This window comes from Myxocyprinus asiaticus, chromosome 45, assembly GCF_019703515.2.
Source record: "Myxocyprinus asiaticus isolate MX2 ecotype Aquarium Trade chromosome 45, UBuf_Myxa_2, whole genome shotgun sequence".
Lineage (NCBI taxonomy): Eukaryota > Metazoa > Chordata > Actinopteri > Cypriniformes > Catostomidae > Myxocyprinus > Myxocyprinus asiaticus.
In genome coordinates, this window is record NC_059388.1 from 13991869 (window position 1) to 14008916 (window position 17048).

Below are 17048 nucleotides of genomic sequence, written 5' to 3' on the forward strand. Positions count from 1 at the left end.
AGATTAAGTTTCAATATATGTCAAATCAGTAATGAAATCTGACAATGGTGTCATTAGTTTTTCTCCTTGGCTCAAATTACACACACAAAAAATGGCTGGTCTAGCAAATGTACATGCATGTTCTAAAGTAAGAGAAAAAAAAAGTGACTTCCAAGGCAGGACTTCCTTTTCTATATCCAACGTATTGAGTGTTGTGATTTCTTCCATCTACAAGTGTTCCAGTGACTCCTTATACTGCTTTTGCTCTAACTTAGTCTACTTACATTGATTGAATAGTGTCCACACTTTTTTTCTACATCCCCCTGTTTACAAGAGAGACTGATTTTGAATGACAGTAGCATAAAATGGAACAATTTTGCTGTGCTCAGCATGTTGGTTTGGTAAACTCAGGCCATATTGGTAGCATTCTCAGTTTTGCATTGTACGGTTTTTACTTTTCTGTACATCAGATTATTTTATTACAGTGCCATGGCATTAGGATGTTGACTTAAAAAAGGCACGTGTATGAACATTTCTGTTCCTCAAATGCTCTCATTTAAAAACACACTTTAGATTTTTCTCGCATAGCATTAATGTGGGCGCATTATAAACTAGTGACTGAGAGTTTGGTAACTGCTCTCACTGTATGTTAATATATTGGATTTGAATCCATCTTTTTACCATGTTTACATTAAGCAATTATGGGCAATTCAATAGCTTTCTAAATGCTGACAATAAATAAGGAAAATTAGCTTACTGGTTTTAAAGAATCACAAAACCCCATGATGCACCAGCTTTACAATTAATTCTCAAGCACCAATGTTTTAACATGGCAGTGTAGACAAAATAAGATTGGCAAGCACAACCTAAGGAAAACAAATAAAAAATAATATAGAGCAAGATACCAATGGTAGTTTCTCTGATGTTCAAGAAAAGGTCAATCTTCTAAAGTGATGAGATATTAACATAAGGTCTACAGACAGTGATACAAATGGCTTTGTTTTTTCTCTGCCTTTCCTCTCTTTTTACTCCCTTTTTCTTTCTTCCTCTCTTTTTTTTGCTACAAGCCTTGAGCTTATAGCACTTTTACACAGTAAATCTAAAGGAGTTTCATAACAACTGTCTTGGGCAGCCACATTGTTTAATTTCTTTTCACTTTTGAAGTCACAGGAGCCGTTTATCAGGCCTCGGAAAAATGCAAAGTACACCAAATGGAATCGTTTGCAGCAGTGCTTATGCTCAGCCCAGCATACTGCTTTTGTAGCACATGCCCTCTGGGTCATGTTTTAAACATTTTGAGGACAGAAAGGGCACAATTCCTGCACACACTATTGGCATTTGCAAGAAGTTAAAATGGAACAGGCTGGCACCAGCATACCTTCCAAACCAGATACAACACCGGAGGCTTCCGAAATGGCACCGAAGAGATATGCAAATGTGCCACGGAGAAGGGCCTATAAACCTCTGAAATATTTCACTTTAAACACTCACCAAGGGCAGTGTGAGAATATAATGTTGTATGCATGCTGACAGTTTTACTAGCTGAATTGTCTGTTTAGGGGCTTTGTTCTGTGTTTTTAGTCTTCAGGCACATATATTGATTTTATGGTGATCTTTATATCGAGTGAGTAGTTTTTGTCCAAAGAGTAGCTTGATTTGTGGCTGTTTGAAGATATAGTACATATACACTTTCTGTTTCTTGCATTTAAATGTGAGGAGGCTCCAATATGCCAGCTCGGAGGTTAACAAATGCTGGGACAGAATCTGTGCACTGGCCATTAACTCCATAACAGTGGCATCTAAATTACTGACCGATGACTTGGTACCTCAGCACTGCAATTTCCTGTGTTTACTTCATGGGTAATTAGACCCTCTTTTCCCCCTTTATGTATGAGGATATGGACAAAACAAAAATGGTGATTAACTGAACTGTCTTTCTTTCAGGGGCCCTCACTGGCCGTCATAAAGCCACTTTTTCTATTTTCAACCAGAATGGAGGCTCAGACATAAGTGCAGCCAGTTAACATCTGCTCATGAGCCCTCCTGGGACAGCCAATGAGAAGGTCAGACAATGACAAATGCTGTGTTAGCTTATGTAAAAGGGCTGTTTTGGCAAATAATGTAGTAATGTACAAATCTTCGCTTATGAACAAGAGCTCCCAAAGCAGTTAGCATGGGCAAGGCAGCTAATAAATGCAAACACGGCTTGATTGTCTGAAATTATTGCAGCTTTTTTCAGAACCTGTCTCTATTTAGATGCCGACCTTGCAACAGGCAAACTCTTAAATCATATTTTCTAGTTGTTGACCAATATCGTTTTCAATAGACGATATCAATATTTAGAGAACAGGGTGGGCTAATGCTGATATATTGTCAATGCATACATAATACATATAAATGAGATGTGCACAAAATTACTGCATAAAAATGACCATTTATTATCTGTTTACAAAGCTGTTGGTAGATTTTGGAACTGACACTTGAGGGAATAACCACTTCTGTTAATTGGCCAAGAAAGGCTTAGTTATCAACTAAAAATGGCCAAACTTCGGTTGTTTGATTTTTATATACAGGTGCATCTCAATAAATTAGAATGTCGTGGAAAAGTTCATTTATTTCAGTAATTCAACTCAAATTGTGAAACTCGTGTATTAAATAAATTCAGTGCACACAGACTGAAGTAGTTTAAGTCTTTGGTTCTTTTAATTGTGATGATTTTGGCTCACATTTAACAAAAACCCACCAATTCACTATCTCAAAGAATTAGAATACATTACAAGACCAATAAAAAAATAAAAAAAAACATTTTTAATGAATTGTTGGCCTTCTGGAAAGTATGTTCATTTACTGTATATGTACTCAATACTTGGTAGGGGCTCCTTTTTGCTTTAATTACTGCCTCAATTCGGCGTGGCATGGAGGTGATCAGTTTGTGGCACTGCTGAGGTGGTATGGAAGCCCAGGTTTCTTTGACAGTGGCCTTCAGCTCATCTGCATTTTTTGGTCTCTTGTTTCTCATTTTCCTCTTGACAATACCCCATAGATTCTCTATGGGGTTCAGGTCTGGTGAGTTTGCTGGCCAGTCAAGCACACCAACACCATAGTCATTTAACCAACTTTTGGTGCTTTTGGCAGTGTGGGCAGGTGCCAAACCCTGCTGGAAAATGAAATCAGCATCTTTAAAAAGCTGGTCAGCAGAAGGAAGCATGAAGTGCTCCAAAATTTCTTGGTAAACGGGTGCAGTGACTTTGGTTTTCAAAAAACACAATGGACCAACACCAGCAGATGACATTGCACCCCAAATCATCACAGACTGTGGAAACTTAACACTGGACTTCAAGCAACTTGGGCTATGAGCTTCTCCACCCTTCCTCCAGACTCTAGGACCTTGGTTTCCAAATGAAATACAAAACTTGCTCTCATCTGAAAAGAGGACTTTGGAACACTGGGCAACAGTCCAGTTCTTCTTCTCCTTAGCCCAGGTAAGACGCCTCTGACGTTGTCTGTGGTTCAGAAGTGGCTTAACAAGAGGAATACAACAACTGTAGCCAAATTCCTTGACACGTCTGTGTGTGGTGGCTCTTGATGCCTTGACCCCAGCCTTAGTCCATTCCTTGTGAAGTTCACCCAAATTCTTGAAGTGATTTTGCTTGACAATCCTCATAAGGCTGCGGTTCTCTCGGTTGGTTGTGCATCTTTTTCTTCCACACTTTTTCCTTCCACTCAACTTTCTGTTAACATGCTTGGATACAGCACTCTGTGAACAGCCAGCTTCTTTGGCAATGAATGTTTGTGGCTTACCCTCCTTGTGAAGGGTGTCAGTGATTGTCTTCTGGACAACTGTCAGATAAGCAGTCTTCCCCATGATTGTGTAGCCTAGTGAACCAAACTGAGAGACCATTTTGAAGGCTCAGGAAACCTTTGCAGGTGTTTTGAGTTGATTAGCTGATTGGCATGTCAAAATATTCAAATTTTTTGAGATAGTGAATTGGTGGGTTTTTGTTAAATGTGAGCCAAAATCATCACAATTAAAAGAACCAAAGACTTAAACTACTTCAGTCTGTGTGCATTGAATTTATTTAATACACGAGTTTCACAATTTGAGTTGAATTACTGAAATAAATGAACTTTTCCACGACATTCTAATTTATTGAGATGCACCTGTATATATATATATATATATATATATATATATATATATATATATATATACACACACTGGCAGCCAAGAGTTTGGAATAATGTACAGATTTTGCTGTTTCGGAAGGAAATTAGTAGTTTAATTCATTAATTACAATTTTTTTGGAAATTGGTACTTTAAGTGGCATTCAGCTGGTCACAATGTATAGTCAGGACTTTACTGATGTAAAAAAACAGCACCATCACAATTTGAAAAAAGTCGTTTTTGATCAAATCTAGACAGGCCCCATTTCCAGCAGCCATCGCTCCAACACCTTAACCTTGAATAATCGTGCTAAATTGCTCATTTGGTACTAGAAAATCACTTGCCAGTTGAAAGCAATGTGGTTCATTAAATGAAGCTTAACATTTTTTTTTTTTTTTTTTTCCACAGTATGCAATAGACTGGCATATCTTAAGGTCAATATTAGGAAAAAAATGGCAAAAAAAAAAAAGAAACCGCTTTCTCTAGAAACTTGTCAGTCAATCATTATTTTGAGGAATGAAGGCTAAATAATGCTTGAAATTGCCAAAAAACTGAAGATTTCATGCAAAGGTGTACATTACAGTTTTCAAAGACAAAGGACAACTGGCTCTAACAAGGACAGAAAGAGATGTGGAAGGTCCAGATACAACTAAACAAGAGGATAAGTACATCAGAGACTCTAGAAACCTCACATGTCCTCAGCTGACAGCTTCATTGAATTCTACCCGCTCAACACCAGTTTCATGTACAACAGTAAAGAGAAGACTCAGGGGCGCAGGCCTTATGGCAAGAATTGTAAAGAAAAAGCCACTTTTGAAACAGAAAAGCAAAAAGAAAAGGTTAGAATGGGCAAAGAAACACTGACATTGGACAACAGATAATTGGAAAAGAGTGTTATGGATTTTAACTCCATTGAGCTTTTGTGGGATCAGCTAGACTGTAAGGTGCGTGAGAAGTGCCCGACAAGACAGCCACACCTATGGCAAGTGCTACAGGAAGTGTGGGGTGAAATGTCACCTGAGTATCTGGACAAACTGACAGCTAGAATGTCAAGAATCTGCAAAGCTGTCATTGCTGCACGTGGAGGATTTTTTTATGAGAACTTTTTGAAGAATTTTAAGTTGTAATTGTAATTTTTCACGTTATTAATGTCCTGACTATACATTGTGATCAGTTGAATGCCACTTTGGTGAATAAAAGTACCAATTTCTTTCCATAAGAGCAAAATCTGTACATTATTCCAAACTTTTGGCAGCCTGTGTGTGTGTGGGTATATGTGTGTGTGTGTGTGTGTGTGTGTGTGTGTGTGTGTGTATATATATATATATATATATATATATATATATATATATATATATATATATATATATATATACACATACATATATACATACATATATATATATATATATATATATATATATACACACATACACATATATATATATATATATATATATACACCCATCTGCCGTGAATGACTACAGAGATTTCAAGCCAAATGTAGAAACACCAGCAATCTTATTTAAACACCTTCGGACACAACCCACTGCCTCTGCAGAATACACACGGGTTAGTGCCACTTCATTTAACCTAAATGCTTTATCATAACATTTACAGATTTTTTTATTGAACGTTGCACTCATTTATTTTTCTTTTTTTTTCAATTACAAATGCAAGGTGGTGGTAACTTTGCTAAGTTCACACTTATGATTAGATCACGTCCCTGAGCCGTGCGATCAAACCGGTGTGTGTGTGTGTGTGTATGTAATCTGTATTCGCACTGCTGTTTACAAGGAGACCGGGGCTGAAGTACTTATAATAATGAAACAGCTGCTCAAAACAGTCTTTTCAATGTTTTATGTTACCAACTTTCAAATAATCATAGAAATAATGAAATAAAAGTTTAAAGACGTTGCCGTTTTAACTGGCTGTTTTGATGTGTATTTACATTTTTTTACATCAAACTAAGAATGTGTTAGGTAACGAGTTAGTCCATTTGAGCCTTCTCCCTGTTCATCCATCAATTATTTTCACCACTTCCAGATCAACAAGTGGAATTTCTAAGAACCACCTTTGCTATGACAAACTGTGTTACGAATTAACTCACTATCGTGTGGTATCGTGATGCTTTAGCTGGTAAAGTATCGTAAGATATGATTATGGTATCGTGACAACCCTACTGTGACCTTCCTCTCTTCAGCTCTTGTTGACAGTCGTGCTTCAAGCTTTCACTCTGAAATCTCTCTCTCACTCATACTGCAGCACATTCTGTTTCTATCTAGTCCTTTCCTGTCTAAATCTTGTTCTTGTTTAAATCACTTTCATTTGTTTAATTTGTTTGCAGTATTTTACAGACATTGCTTTAAACTTTTCCTTCTTTAGTATATAATTTCTTAATACCAGCTGTAGCACACACAATATACCTACACAGACAACCTTCTGTGTTTGTGCAAAAATGTTATTATGATTGTGCGGATCTGTGATCTCTGCAGCTTACGTCAGAAAATGCGACTCTCTTTCTCTCTCCATTGGACTGAGGAACCTGAAGGGTCCTCAAACCCTTCGGTGGAATGTGCTTGCTTTCTTCTCCCTCTTTCGGCTCTTTATATGTTGCCTGTTCAAGAATTCACTTCAATCCTATACAATGCTCCATTAAAGCCAGACTCGCAATTATAGCTTAGACATTTGCAGGCATATAGCAGCTCACTGGCTATAATTGCAGTTTTTAAAGTTATTGCGGCGACAGTGGCATTGTTTGTGAAGACACACCGGAGCAAGGGTTATAAACTGTGAAATATGTTATGATGTGACATTCTGCCTGAATAAAAGAACACACACTTTATTAAGGCAGGCATTGACTAATATCTAAATCAGTTTTTTACACCTTGTCCTAACCAGACGCGATGCAATGCCATGACACACAATAAAATTAACATTTCCATGTTAATCAGAGTTTTTGTCCTAAACAGCGATGAGTGACGGGGCAGTTCTAACTTTGACTTGGTCTTTGACTTAGGACTTGGTCTCTCTTTCTTCAGTCCGAGGCCTCACACACATACACACACACACAAATTCAGAATGGAGGAGGGATCAGGGATGACAGACAAATCGGCTCTGCTCTGACTTTCTCTCTGCTTCCCGGTCATGTAGAGATCAGCAAAATAACAGGAGTACTACAAGAACATAAACAGTGCTAACAGACTGAATTGGGATGCGATCCATTAAGTAACTTTGTCCTGTGCACTTATGTGTGTGCATTTTTCCCTTGGGGGCTGCTATAGAAAGTGTATGCCCATACGCAGCTTCAGTGAGAAAATTATTTACATTCAGTAAACAGACTGTTCCACCTGACTGTTCTGATTTCTGATTTTATTGTCATTTAATGAAGAAAATTACAAAACTACACCTTTAAAATCAGTTTAAGTGACAATCTATGGCCATTGTGCCTACATGTTTGCATTTATTTGTTGTGTAGGTAGCGACAGAGGTTTTTCATGTTAACCTGTTGACTTATTTCATGTTTAAATATGTATTAAATGCCAAAATGAGTTGTGATGGTGTGTGTGATGCAGTCTGTATACATATTTTGTTAACCCATACAGTTACCTACAATTGCCCTTAACTACCACCAAAGCAAGTCCCTTTTTGCAGATGTACCCTGCATCCCTCTTTGACAGACAGCCAGAACCTCTGATATGACAGATATACATTTTCCACTGACAATTTCTGTTTTTAAAAGCACAGATACAAACAGTGTGACACTGGTCGTAACTGGGGCACTGCACAGCCTAAAGCCAGGATCATTTTGTTGTGTGAGTGAGTGAGTGTGTGTCTGTGCATGCTGTGTGACTGGGTGTTGCTGTGGCCAGATGTCCCAACTTTATGTGGAGGGTGTGTGTCTGTGTGAGCTGGATCAATTATCATGTAATCAGCGTTAATCTCCCAGACAGCCTGCATCCACTCAGCCAATATGCCTGGCAATGCAAACATGTATTACATTTTATTACCCTCTAATATGCCATTAATTTGTGGCCTAATTTTTTCTTACATTCATTGTTTCTTTATTTTCTTGCATTTCAATTAGCCCTTTACGGCCCTTGCTGATGACACTGAAACAAGCCTTTCTGTGTGTGAGAGAGGGGCACAATAACCCACACGTGTCTCAGTTGAATCTTACGAGTCTGTGCACTATATGTCATGATGGACCCCTTATGAGCATACAGAAGCTGCTTGACTTATGAACACTCTTTGCTGGTGATGTCATCAGTGTCAAAAGAATTTGGCTTATAAACCTGCATAAGAAAATGGCAAGGAATGCAATAAAAAGCAAATGCAAGATTTGCATTTTATCAATGAAACCTCTCAATTTTTGTATGCATAATGTTTTATCCGCATGTATCTTTCAACAAATGTAAGCAGTCATTGAATTAGAAAGAAAAAGCTTCACTCCAAATATTTTTCAGACTGCTTAACCACTCCTTTTTACCAGATCGTCCAAAAAGCAAGCTGTGAAAGCAAAGGCAGCCCATCTTTTCTGTGCAGACCTCTCAGATCACTCTCAGGTCCCTTTTAATATATTTTGAAACCATCTGCTGGCAGCAATTGTCCAAACAGAAGCGTGCAAGAACCCCACAACCATCTGTTTACCTGATGGGCTAGCAAACCTGGAGTAAAAAGGCATTGAAATGTGTCATTTCTGAATCAGGCATATCCTGTGACGTAAAATTCCAATTCAGCAATAATGATAAGCTCAGTCAAGCCACTGCAGCACTGGAACGGAAAAGGGTAAAAAAAAAAAAAACAGCCTCTGTCCAGCCATTTAAACCTGAGCGGCACCCAGCACTCTAGGAGTTAAAGGAGAACTGCAGTGAGTCCTGCTGCAGTGTCTAAAGCATTTGGCTGATCGCGACAGTACATCAAGAGAGAGAGAGAGTGGGGAAAAAAATCTAAATGCTGCTTTTTCTTTTTTTTCTTTTTTTTTTTTTTTCAAAAATCCTTTTATTGCATTTGTAACATTTGGCACAGTACAAATTCATGGTGCTTTCACAAGATAAACCTTTAAAGATCAACTTTGACCTTTTTCTTTTTCTTTTTTTTTTTTTTTTTTTTTAAAGAAAGACTTCTCAGTATAAATGTTTTTTTTTTTAGCATTTCCACTGCATTCTCTGTAGTATTGTTTAGAAATTACACAGAATGCCCTTTTTAAACAAGACTACCCTCATTTCTTAAATTCAGTACAGCATCTTAAAACAACTTGTCTTTTTAAATAGGAGTTATAAGTTAGAAAATAGTTTCATTTTTTTTTTGTGTGTGTGTATATATATATATATATATATATATATATAATCTGCTTCTCTATTACCAGCCCATGGTAGTTTAAGTTTTTTCCATATATATTTATTTATAAGCATGTACAACAAGAATCAGTCTTTAGAATTTGCACTCTGTACAAAAAGGTAGTTCCTGTCTTTTTTCTCTTTGTGCATTCTATTGCATGTTTTCTGGACAGGGGCAGGGAGGGCTTTGAAGGGAGATAGAGGGTGATTTGGCGAGGTTGTGATTTTTCAGGGTGTGGGGTGGAATTAGATCTGAGTCTCTTGTACTTTCTCCTTGGTGTGAGTTTTTATGACAAGAGCTTCAGGAGTAGCTGTGATAGCACTTGGCAAGGTTCGAGGCAGAGAATTTCCAATGCTGTTGCTTTCTGTCCATTTGGCTCCATGGCCAGGTGGCTTGTAAGTGTTGTATTTGGGCTTCATGGTACTGTAGTCGAGTTTATGTGGGCTGTAGCCCACCTTGTGAGGACTGTAATCCATTTTGGACTTGTGAGGGCTGAATTCCATTTTGCAGCTGACATATTCTGCTTTGAGGGGGCTGTACTCTGCCTTGAATGCACTGTAGTCTGTTTTGAAAAGGCTGCAGTCTGTCTTGAAGGGGCTGTAATCGGTTTTGAGTTTAGGCATACTGTAGTCAGTTTTGGATTTTGGAACACCGTAGTCTGGTTTGTATGGGCTGAAGTCTGGTTTTGGAGTATGAGATTTGTAGTCAGGTTTGTGAGTATTATATCCTGGTTTGTAGGGGCTCTGCTCAGGTTTTTTGTGTAAATGGTAATCTGGCAATGACTTGTGTGAATAGTCCATCATTTTGTGAGAGCTGTATTCCAGAGTTGGTTGGTATAAATAATCCGCTTTAGGTTTGTAGGTGTTGTAGTCTGACTTGGGTTTGTGGATGCTGAAAGTTTGCTTGGGTTTGTAGGTGCTGTATTCTTGTTTTGGTTTGTAGTTGTAGTCAAATTTATGGGTGTTGTAGTCCAGTTGGTAAATACTGTTATGATCCCTTATTTTTGGTAGAGTGTGTGCCCCCTCCACTTCCATATTGGCAGCAGAAGCTGGTGGTGGCAATTCTTCTTCTACTGGAATAATCTCCACAGTTCTGGCTGCAGCCACCGTGCTCCTCTGTTGATGCCGTTTTCGCAGTTTATAAAATACTATTAGCATGATTGCTGCTAGCAGGGTGACTGCCACAAAACAACCAATGATTATCTTTGTTGTCTTCATCACCTCATCCAGACTGGTACTGGCTGGGTTGGGCGGCTTTCCTGTTGTCACTTTTGATCCAGGTACAACAGATGGGCGGCTTGGTGGAGTGTCGGTGCTCTGGAGAAGGACTGTCGGTGTTGAGATGAAAACCGGCTGAAAGACTGATGGTGAGGCTGTGGTAGTGGTGCTGGTGCCTGGTGTGGCTGTGGTGGTTTTGGGTTTGGGCATTTCAGACGTGGGGCTCAGCACCTCCACTGTGACTGTGGTGAAGTAGCTGAGATTAGACGTGTTGAGTTCTGCTGCACTTACATTTAGGTAGGCTGAAGCATTGGAATTTCCAGCTGCATTGGACACCATGCAGGTATACATGCCCGTGTCACCTGCTAGCACATTTGAAAAGTTTAAAGTCCCATCATGTAGCACTGTTATCCGTGGGTGGCTTGAAGCATGAGTCAGAATAGTTCCATTTGGTAGGAGCCATCGCACAGCAGACATGGTTGCTGTTCGGCATCGCAGCTCTGCCACACGTTCAGCAGAAATGTTCAGGTCTCTTGGGGCATCTGCTATAAAAGGAGCTGAGCACTGCATTGCCCCTGTGTCACCCCGGTCTAGCTCAACCAATTGCCGGCCTCTCATGTGTGCAGGGGAGTGACAACGCCCACAGCACGTCGAGTTGGTAGGTATGTACTCACGTAGCCAGCGTGCTAGCCAAAGTGAGTCACAGCCGCAGTTCCAAGGGTTGTGGTGGAGATGAAGTTCCACCAAGTACTTTAATGGAGTAAAGAGGTCATGAGGCAGAGAGCTTAGGTTGTTGTGGGCCAGGTTCAGCTCCACCAACGAAGACAGGTCATCAAATGCATTTCGCTCAATTAGCCCTATCTGCGAGTTCATGATCCATAACTTTTTGAGTGAATTCAGTCCTCTGAATGAGCCTGGTTTAATCTCAGGAAAGAGGTTCTCTGAGATTTCCAATTCCTCCAGTCCAACCAGAGGGCTCAGGTTAGGCATCTCCCCTTGAATGTTGCACATCCCCAGGTTGAGGTACTTGAGGTTGACTAGACCTTCAAAGGCTCCATCAGATATATATTCCAGTTTTCTCAGTTCGCCCAGATCTAGTCGCATTAGGGAGGGCACTCGGTTGAATGCATAAGATGGGATGCTTTCAATGGGGTTATTTCTTAACCACAGCTCCCGTAGCTTGGACAGATACTCAAATGCCCCACTTGGCACCACTGTCAGCCTGTTATCAAAAAGTTCCAGTGTATTGAGATTGGTTAGCCCACTAAAGGCGCCCACCTCAATCTGTCTAATGGCATTGCGGCCCAACTGCAACACCTCCAGATGATGGAGGTTTCGAAATGAGTCGACTTGCACAGACTCAATGGAGTTCTCCATCAGGTTTAGGTGCCGGGTGTTGGTGGGGATACCCGGTGGCACACGAGTAAGCCCACGCCTGGTGCACACCACCTTACTGAGCTGGTTATTGCAGGAGCAATCAGTCGGACAGCCCTGGGGCCCTGCCGCGGCCGCCACCTCCACACACACTTGAACCATAAGGAACAGGACACAGAGCAGGGCGGCTTTCCTGGCTCGACGCACAGCTACCCGCCCCAGGAGACTCATGATGTGGCACATTCATAATTCAGCATCGTCTGGGGGGGCGTGGGGTGATGATGGTGGTTGGGGAGAGGGGGGTAGTAAGCAGGGGAAGGGGAGGGGTTCACCTCTGACTAATGAAGCCCTACCCTGGGTTAAACAACACTCTAGATTGTTTTTCCATTTACTGAACCGGAGGCTAAATGTTTCAGTGACAAGTACTATAGTAAAGAAAGGAGATTGAAAAGCCAAGGAAAAATTAATCAAATAAAAAGGGGGATATATTTATGTATAAAAAGGGTTGGAATGGCTGGACACCTACCTCAAAGTTTTTACACGTCCAATTTTTGCAATCACAAAATAGTTTTATTTCCTCAAATTCTTATATTCCCAGGAGAAGCAAAGCCTTCTCTTTTTTTCATTTGTGAGAAAACAAGTGATGAATGCCAAAATGGCCCTTAATAAATCCACAAAGGGGCATCCAAAGAGTAGCGTAGTGGCTCTCCAGGGCCTCAGAGCTTTAGGCAAGAGCACCAATCCAGTTTGGCTCCTATAGAAGTGCTCTCTCTCGCACTATACACAGATGCTTTTCCATGGATACCTCCACATGACACCACCACTAAATGCCTGTGTCTTCATAGAGGACCGCTCACACATGCTAAACCACAGTAGGGAGAGGAAGGGGGGGGGGGGGGGGGTAGTTAGAGAGGGAAAGAGAAAGAAACAAGAATGAGAAATCCAATCTTTTCAAATGTTCTTCTATTAATTTGTTTATAGAATAATGAAAGTGCCTCTCCAATGTTTCCACTCACTTTATGTTGTCCGTCTCCTTTTTCCCTCGGTACGCTTTGTCCACGTGATTTGTCAGTGCCGTGTCCAGCAGAAAAGACTGACACTGCGGTCATTAGCGCATTTCTTTTCTTAAGTAGCTACGTGTTCCATCTCCGTATACTTGCACGCACTCACACACAGCGATGGCTGCATCTTTTTTTTTTTTTTTTTTGCACACTTCCCAATAATCCTTCAATTTTTTCCAAAAGAACTGGATGACAACAGTCCAGGGAAGGTGGAGGTGGGACCATAGGCAGCTTGTTCACTGGAGAGAGATCGTTCTCTCTCTGCCTCTTTCTTCTTCGCTTTCTCCTGCTTTCAAGCGCACACTCTCACTCCCAGGAATGAGAAAAAAAGAGCGAGTGTTTCTCCCCCCACTCTGTGTAGCGCTGCAGTGCACTGAGCTCACTGCAGAGTTGGAGCTCTCAGCTTTGTCAGCGGCACAGCTGTCCGGCTCAAGCTGGTGGACGAGCGCTTAGGCAAGGGAAAAGTGGCTCCCCACAGCAACATCTTTCTTTGTTCTTTCAACCCGTTATTTTTAACTTTGCCGTCCTTGGGTTAGTCCCCATATTGATGCTGTGCGTGGCAGGCTTCAATGTTTTTTCTCCGTGTTCTGTGATGTGATAGCAGGCACCCGAGACACAGGCTTGCCTGCTCTTCCTTTTGTCCTTCAATGAAAACGTGAATGTACTGCTGACGCATCACACTCCAAGCAGTGTATTGGTTTGATGCATTGGTTTTAGTGCGTTAGCTCATCCGTGTCCGCCCCCTCCCTTTCTCTTCTCTTTCCTCTCTCTTCTCTTTCCCCTCTCTCTCTCTCTCTCTCTCTCTCTCTCTCTCTCTCTCTCTCTCTCTCTGCTAAAGGTTCTGGTATTTTGTAGATCTGTTCAGAGTTGGCTGCAGTCTGCCAATAAACTGCTGTGAGTTAGAGCGGGTTGCTCAGATTTCTCAGATAAACACAGTCCAAGTGATTAATGATTTTTCTTTGTCTTTCATATTCCCCACTGGGACTATCTTTAATTCAACCCCCCCCCCCACCCCCCACCACCCCCTTCTCGTCTGTCTTGTATTGTGGAGCAGGCTCAAATTGATGTGCTGAAGTGTAGTGATTTGTGTGGTCTAACCCCACACTCAGTCAGTGAGACTTCTCTGTTGACTGAACCTTGTGTGAGTGAGTGCTCGCTACTGACTGGCCAGTGTGGTTAGTCCACAAGGAATCATAAGGGTCGGGGATGCCGGACAGCCCAGTGTGTGTGTGTGTGTGTCTGTGTGTGTGTTTTTGCTGCCAAATGCTATTGCTCTCTTCAGATGAATTAAGCCAACCCTGGATGCAGTAGAGGGAGTCTCTGTACTGTGCAAAGCCCATGGTGTGAGGACATTTTCAGTCTTTCTCTCTCACTTTCTCCGTCTCTCTTTTATCCTCCTTTCCAAGATTAATATATCTCCTCTGTCATGCAGCGGGAGCTAAGATGGTCCCTGTTCGGAGAGTATGGAACACAACATTTTAAGCTTTCCCCACTACGGAGAGGGCTGTTAAGCAGTGCTCTTTTAAAGCATTGCTTTGTAATCACTCTCTCAAACCTTGGGTATGTTGGCTTTCACCCATTAGCCAGCAGGTGAAAGTTACTTTAAAGAGGTACTTGTGGAAAGATTGCATCTCACGCTTGTAACAGCAGATGTCCTAAGGTTGCATCTCATGCTTGTAACAGCAGATGTCCTAGAATTGAACTGCAGTGCTAAACAGCAGTGCACCCCATGCAACTAATGGCTGGCATTTTGACACTGCACTGTGTTTGTGTGACAGTTTGAGTGCGATTGTGAATGTCTTTGTGAATGACACCCATGTCTTGTGGTAATGCCTGAATGCAAAATAGGACACATTGAGGGATTTCTGACCTGGTTGTATGTGTGTGTGTGTACATGAACTTAAAACTACAAGTGTCCAAAGACATTATTTAAATGTGTGTACACATGGGCCCCACAGGCTTGCCCATGGATCCCCTTGTGAATTATGACTTATGTGTGCTAACGTGTGTAATATATATGTTTATTTGCTTGCACTACACACCTCTTAGTGTGAGGTTGTGGGTGAGCATTGGCCAGCCTCCACCATCATTTGGGCCATGCAACTCTCTGGCTGTGATGCTGACCCAGAATACCATACATGTTGTAAGAACGCCCCCCCCCCCAAACCCCAGGCCTTCTGGAATGATCTTATGCAGGCTGAGAGGACTCAGCTTGCCAACTCAACCTGCCCCAGGCTGAGGGACACTGAGAGGTCTGCATGGTATCTGCACCAGCGGCCCAGTTTGGCGGGATGGGTCTTGTCAGTAAGTGGGTGAGTGAGGGCAGGATGGCAGCCTCGGGGGTTGCCAGTGTATATGGGATATAAGGTCTGTTGCATGTAGGTCAGCCTGCCTCCCTCATCCAACTCACTGGAGTGGACCAATACTATCCAAGTGATGTCTGTGTGTACTGTACTGCAAATGCAGTGCATAGGGTACTCACACAGCGTATGTATAGAAGTCAGCCTAAACGGCGAGAAAAAGTGGGGAACTTCATGATAACGTTGTCGAAAATGTTGCATTCAGCTGGATACAAGTCAGGACAAAGACCATACAGTTAAGTATGACCTGATTTCATTGGCCTTTTCTGATAAATCCCAAAGTGCCCTGTGGCCTATATCACAAATAGGATTAAGTGGCTAGCTAGGTAAATTTAAACTTAGCTTGAGCAAACTTTGCAATACCAGTAAAGTGGGATAGGTTTCAATGGGGTTAATCGCCACAGTGACATACGCTACACAGCTAACTTGCTCCGGGGCTGGTGTTCCCGATCAGAGATCTCATACAGATACTGGTCCAATCAGCTGTGGGCAAAATGATATCTCTGACGCAATAAGGTCACTCCCCCCATATCTCTTACTCTTGCATTTTAACTAGACACTTTGTTTCCCAATAATTTTCCCACACTGGCCGTGAAATATCTATGAAAAAATAAACCTAAAATGTAACTATGAAATAGCAAGTAAAATACATTAAAATATTAAATGTTTTATCACTCCCCAATATTGATATATCAGAAAAGTGTGATTGTCACCCAAACCCCTTCTTTCATGGATTTGCTAGCAGCGATGACATGAACATGCAGCATTTCACTTGAAGTTCAATGAAGTCACACTGGCACATAAAATACATCTTTATTGTGTGTTATGTTGCTAGAAAAAAAGAACAAATAAGTCTTATTAATGCATAATCTCTTCATATTTCAATTGCTCACTTTTTATTAATCAACACTGTATTAATATCTAATAGTAGTAAATTATATTTAGCTTATAATTTAAATAAATTCTAAAGCTTAAATCAAATAAAGATTTAAATTTGTTTAAATTAATAAGCCTGTATGTTCTAGTAGCAGCAATGTTATGAAATTCTTCATCATTTAATAGTGATCCTTTGTGCTGTGTGAATGTTTTAGAATTTCTCATGATTTGACATCTTCATTCGTGTTGTGAAAATGTATTTTTATTTAAAATATAGTTATAACGTCCTCTTGTGCTGTGTAACTTTGTTTAAATTCTTCGGAATTTTCATAAAGATCTTCAGTGGAGAAGTAAATTGCACTTACTCTCTCACGAGAAGTGAATTGCGCTGTCTTGCTCCATGTTGTACGCAACTGGCTGTTCGCTTTATGTGCACACACTAGTGAACTAATCAAACTCAGGATCAAACTCTGAAAGAAGTGTAATAACCAGCATCTTGATACCACTTAACCCTAGTGCAGACTGGTAGGATTTGGTGGGTTTTGTCAAACTAAAACAGTCCTGGAATCCTGAATTTGTTCAAATTTCTTTGTGATACATGGGACAGATGCCATGTTTGCATGTGACATAAACATGCAATTTATGCTTCTGGTAATTCAGCAGAAGTAGAATTTAG

At 40.8% G+C, this 17048-nt stretch overlaps 2 protein-coding genes across 2 annotated transcripts in view; one reads left to right on the forward strand and one right to left on the reverse strand.

Annotated features, from left to right (window-relative positions):
• LOC127434836 (staphylococcal nuclease domain-containing protein 1-like) overlaps positions 1 to 17048 on the forward strand; it is a 280085-nt gene that overhangs the window by 117404 nt on the left and 145633 nt on the right. The gene's annotated exons all lie outside the window — the stretch shown is intronic.
• lrrc4.1 (leucine rich repeat containing 4.1) lies at positions 9225 to 13803 on the reverse strand. The gene is made up of 2 exons (XM_051687849.1): positions 13092 to 13803; positions 9225 to 12937 (listed from the first exon to the last, which is right to left on the reverse strand). Exon 2 carries the CDS (start codon positions 12316 to 12318, stop codon positions 9730 to 9732), a length of 2589 nt encoding a protein of 862 aa, XP_051543809.1. The 5' UTR covers positions 12319 to 12937; positions 13092 to 13803; the 3' UTR covers positions 9225 to 9729.

Excerpts from the sequence above, each read along its gene's own strand:
- lrrc4.1 (XM_051687849.1), bottom strand. The coding sequence starts at position 12,318 with ATGTGCCACATCATGAGTCTCCTGGGGCGGGTAGCTGTGCGTCGAGCC.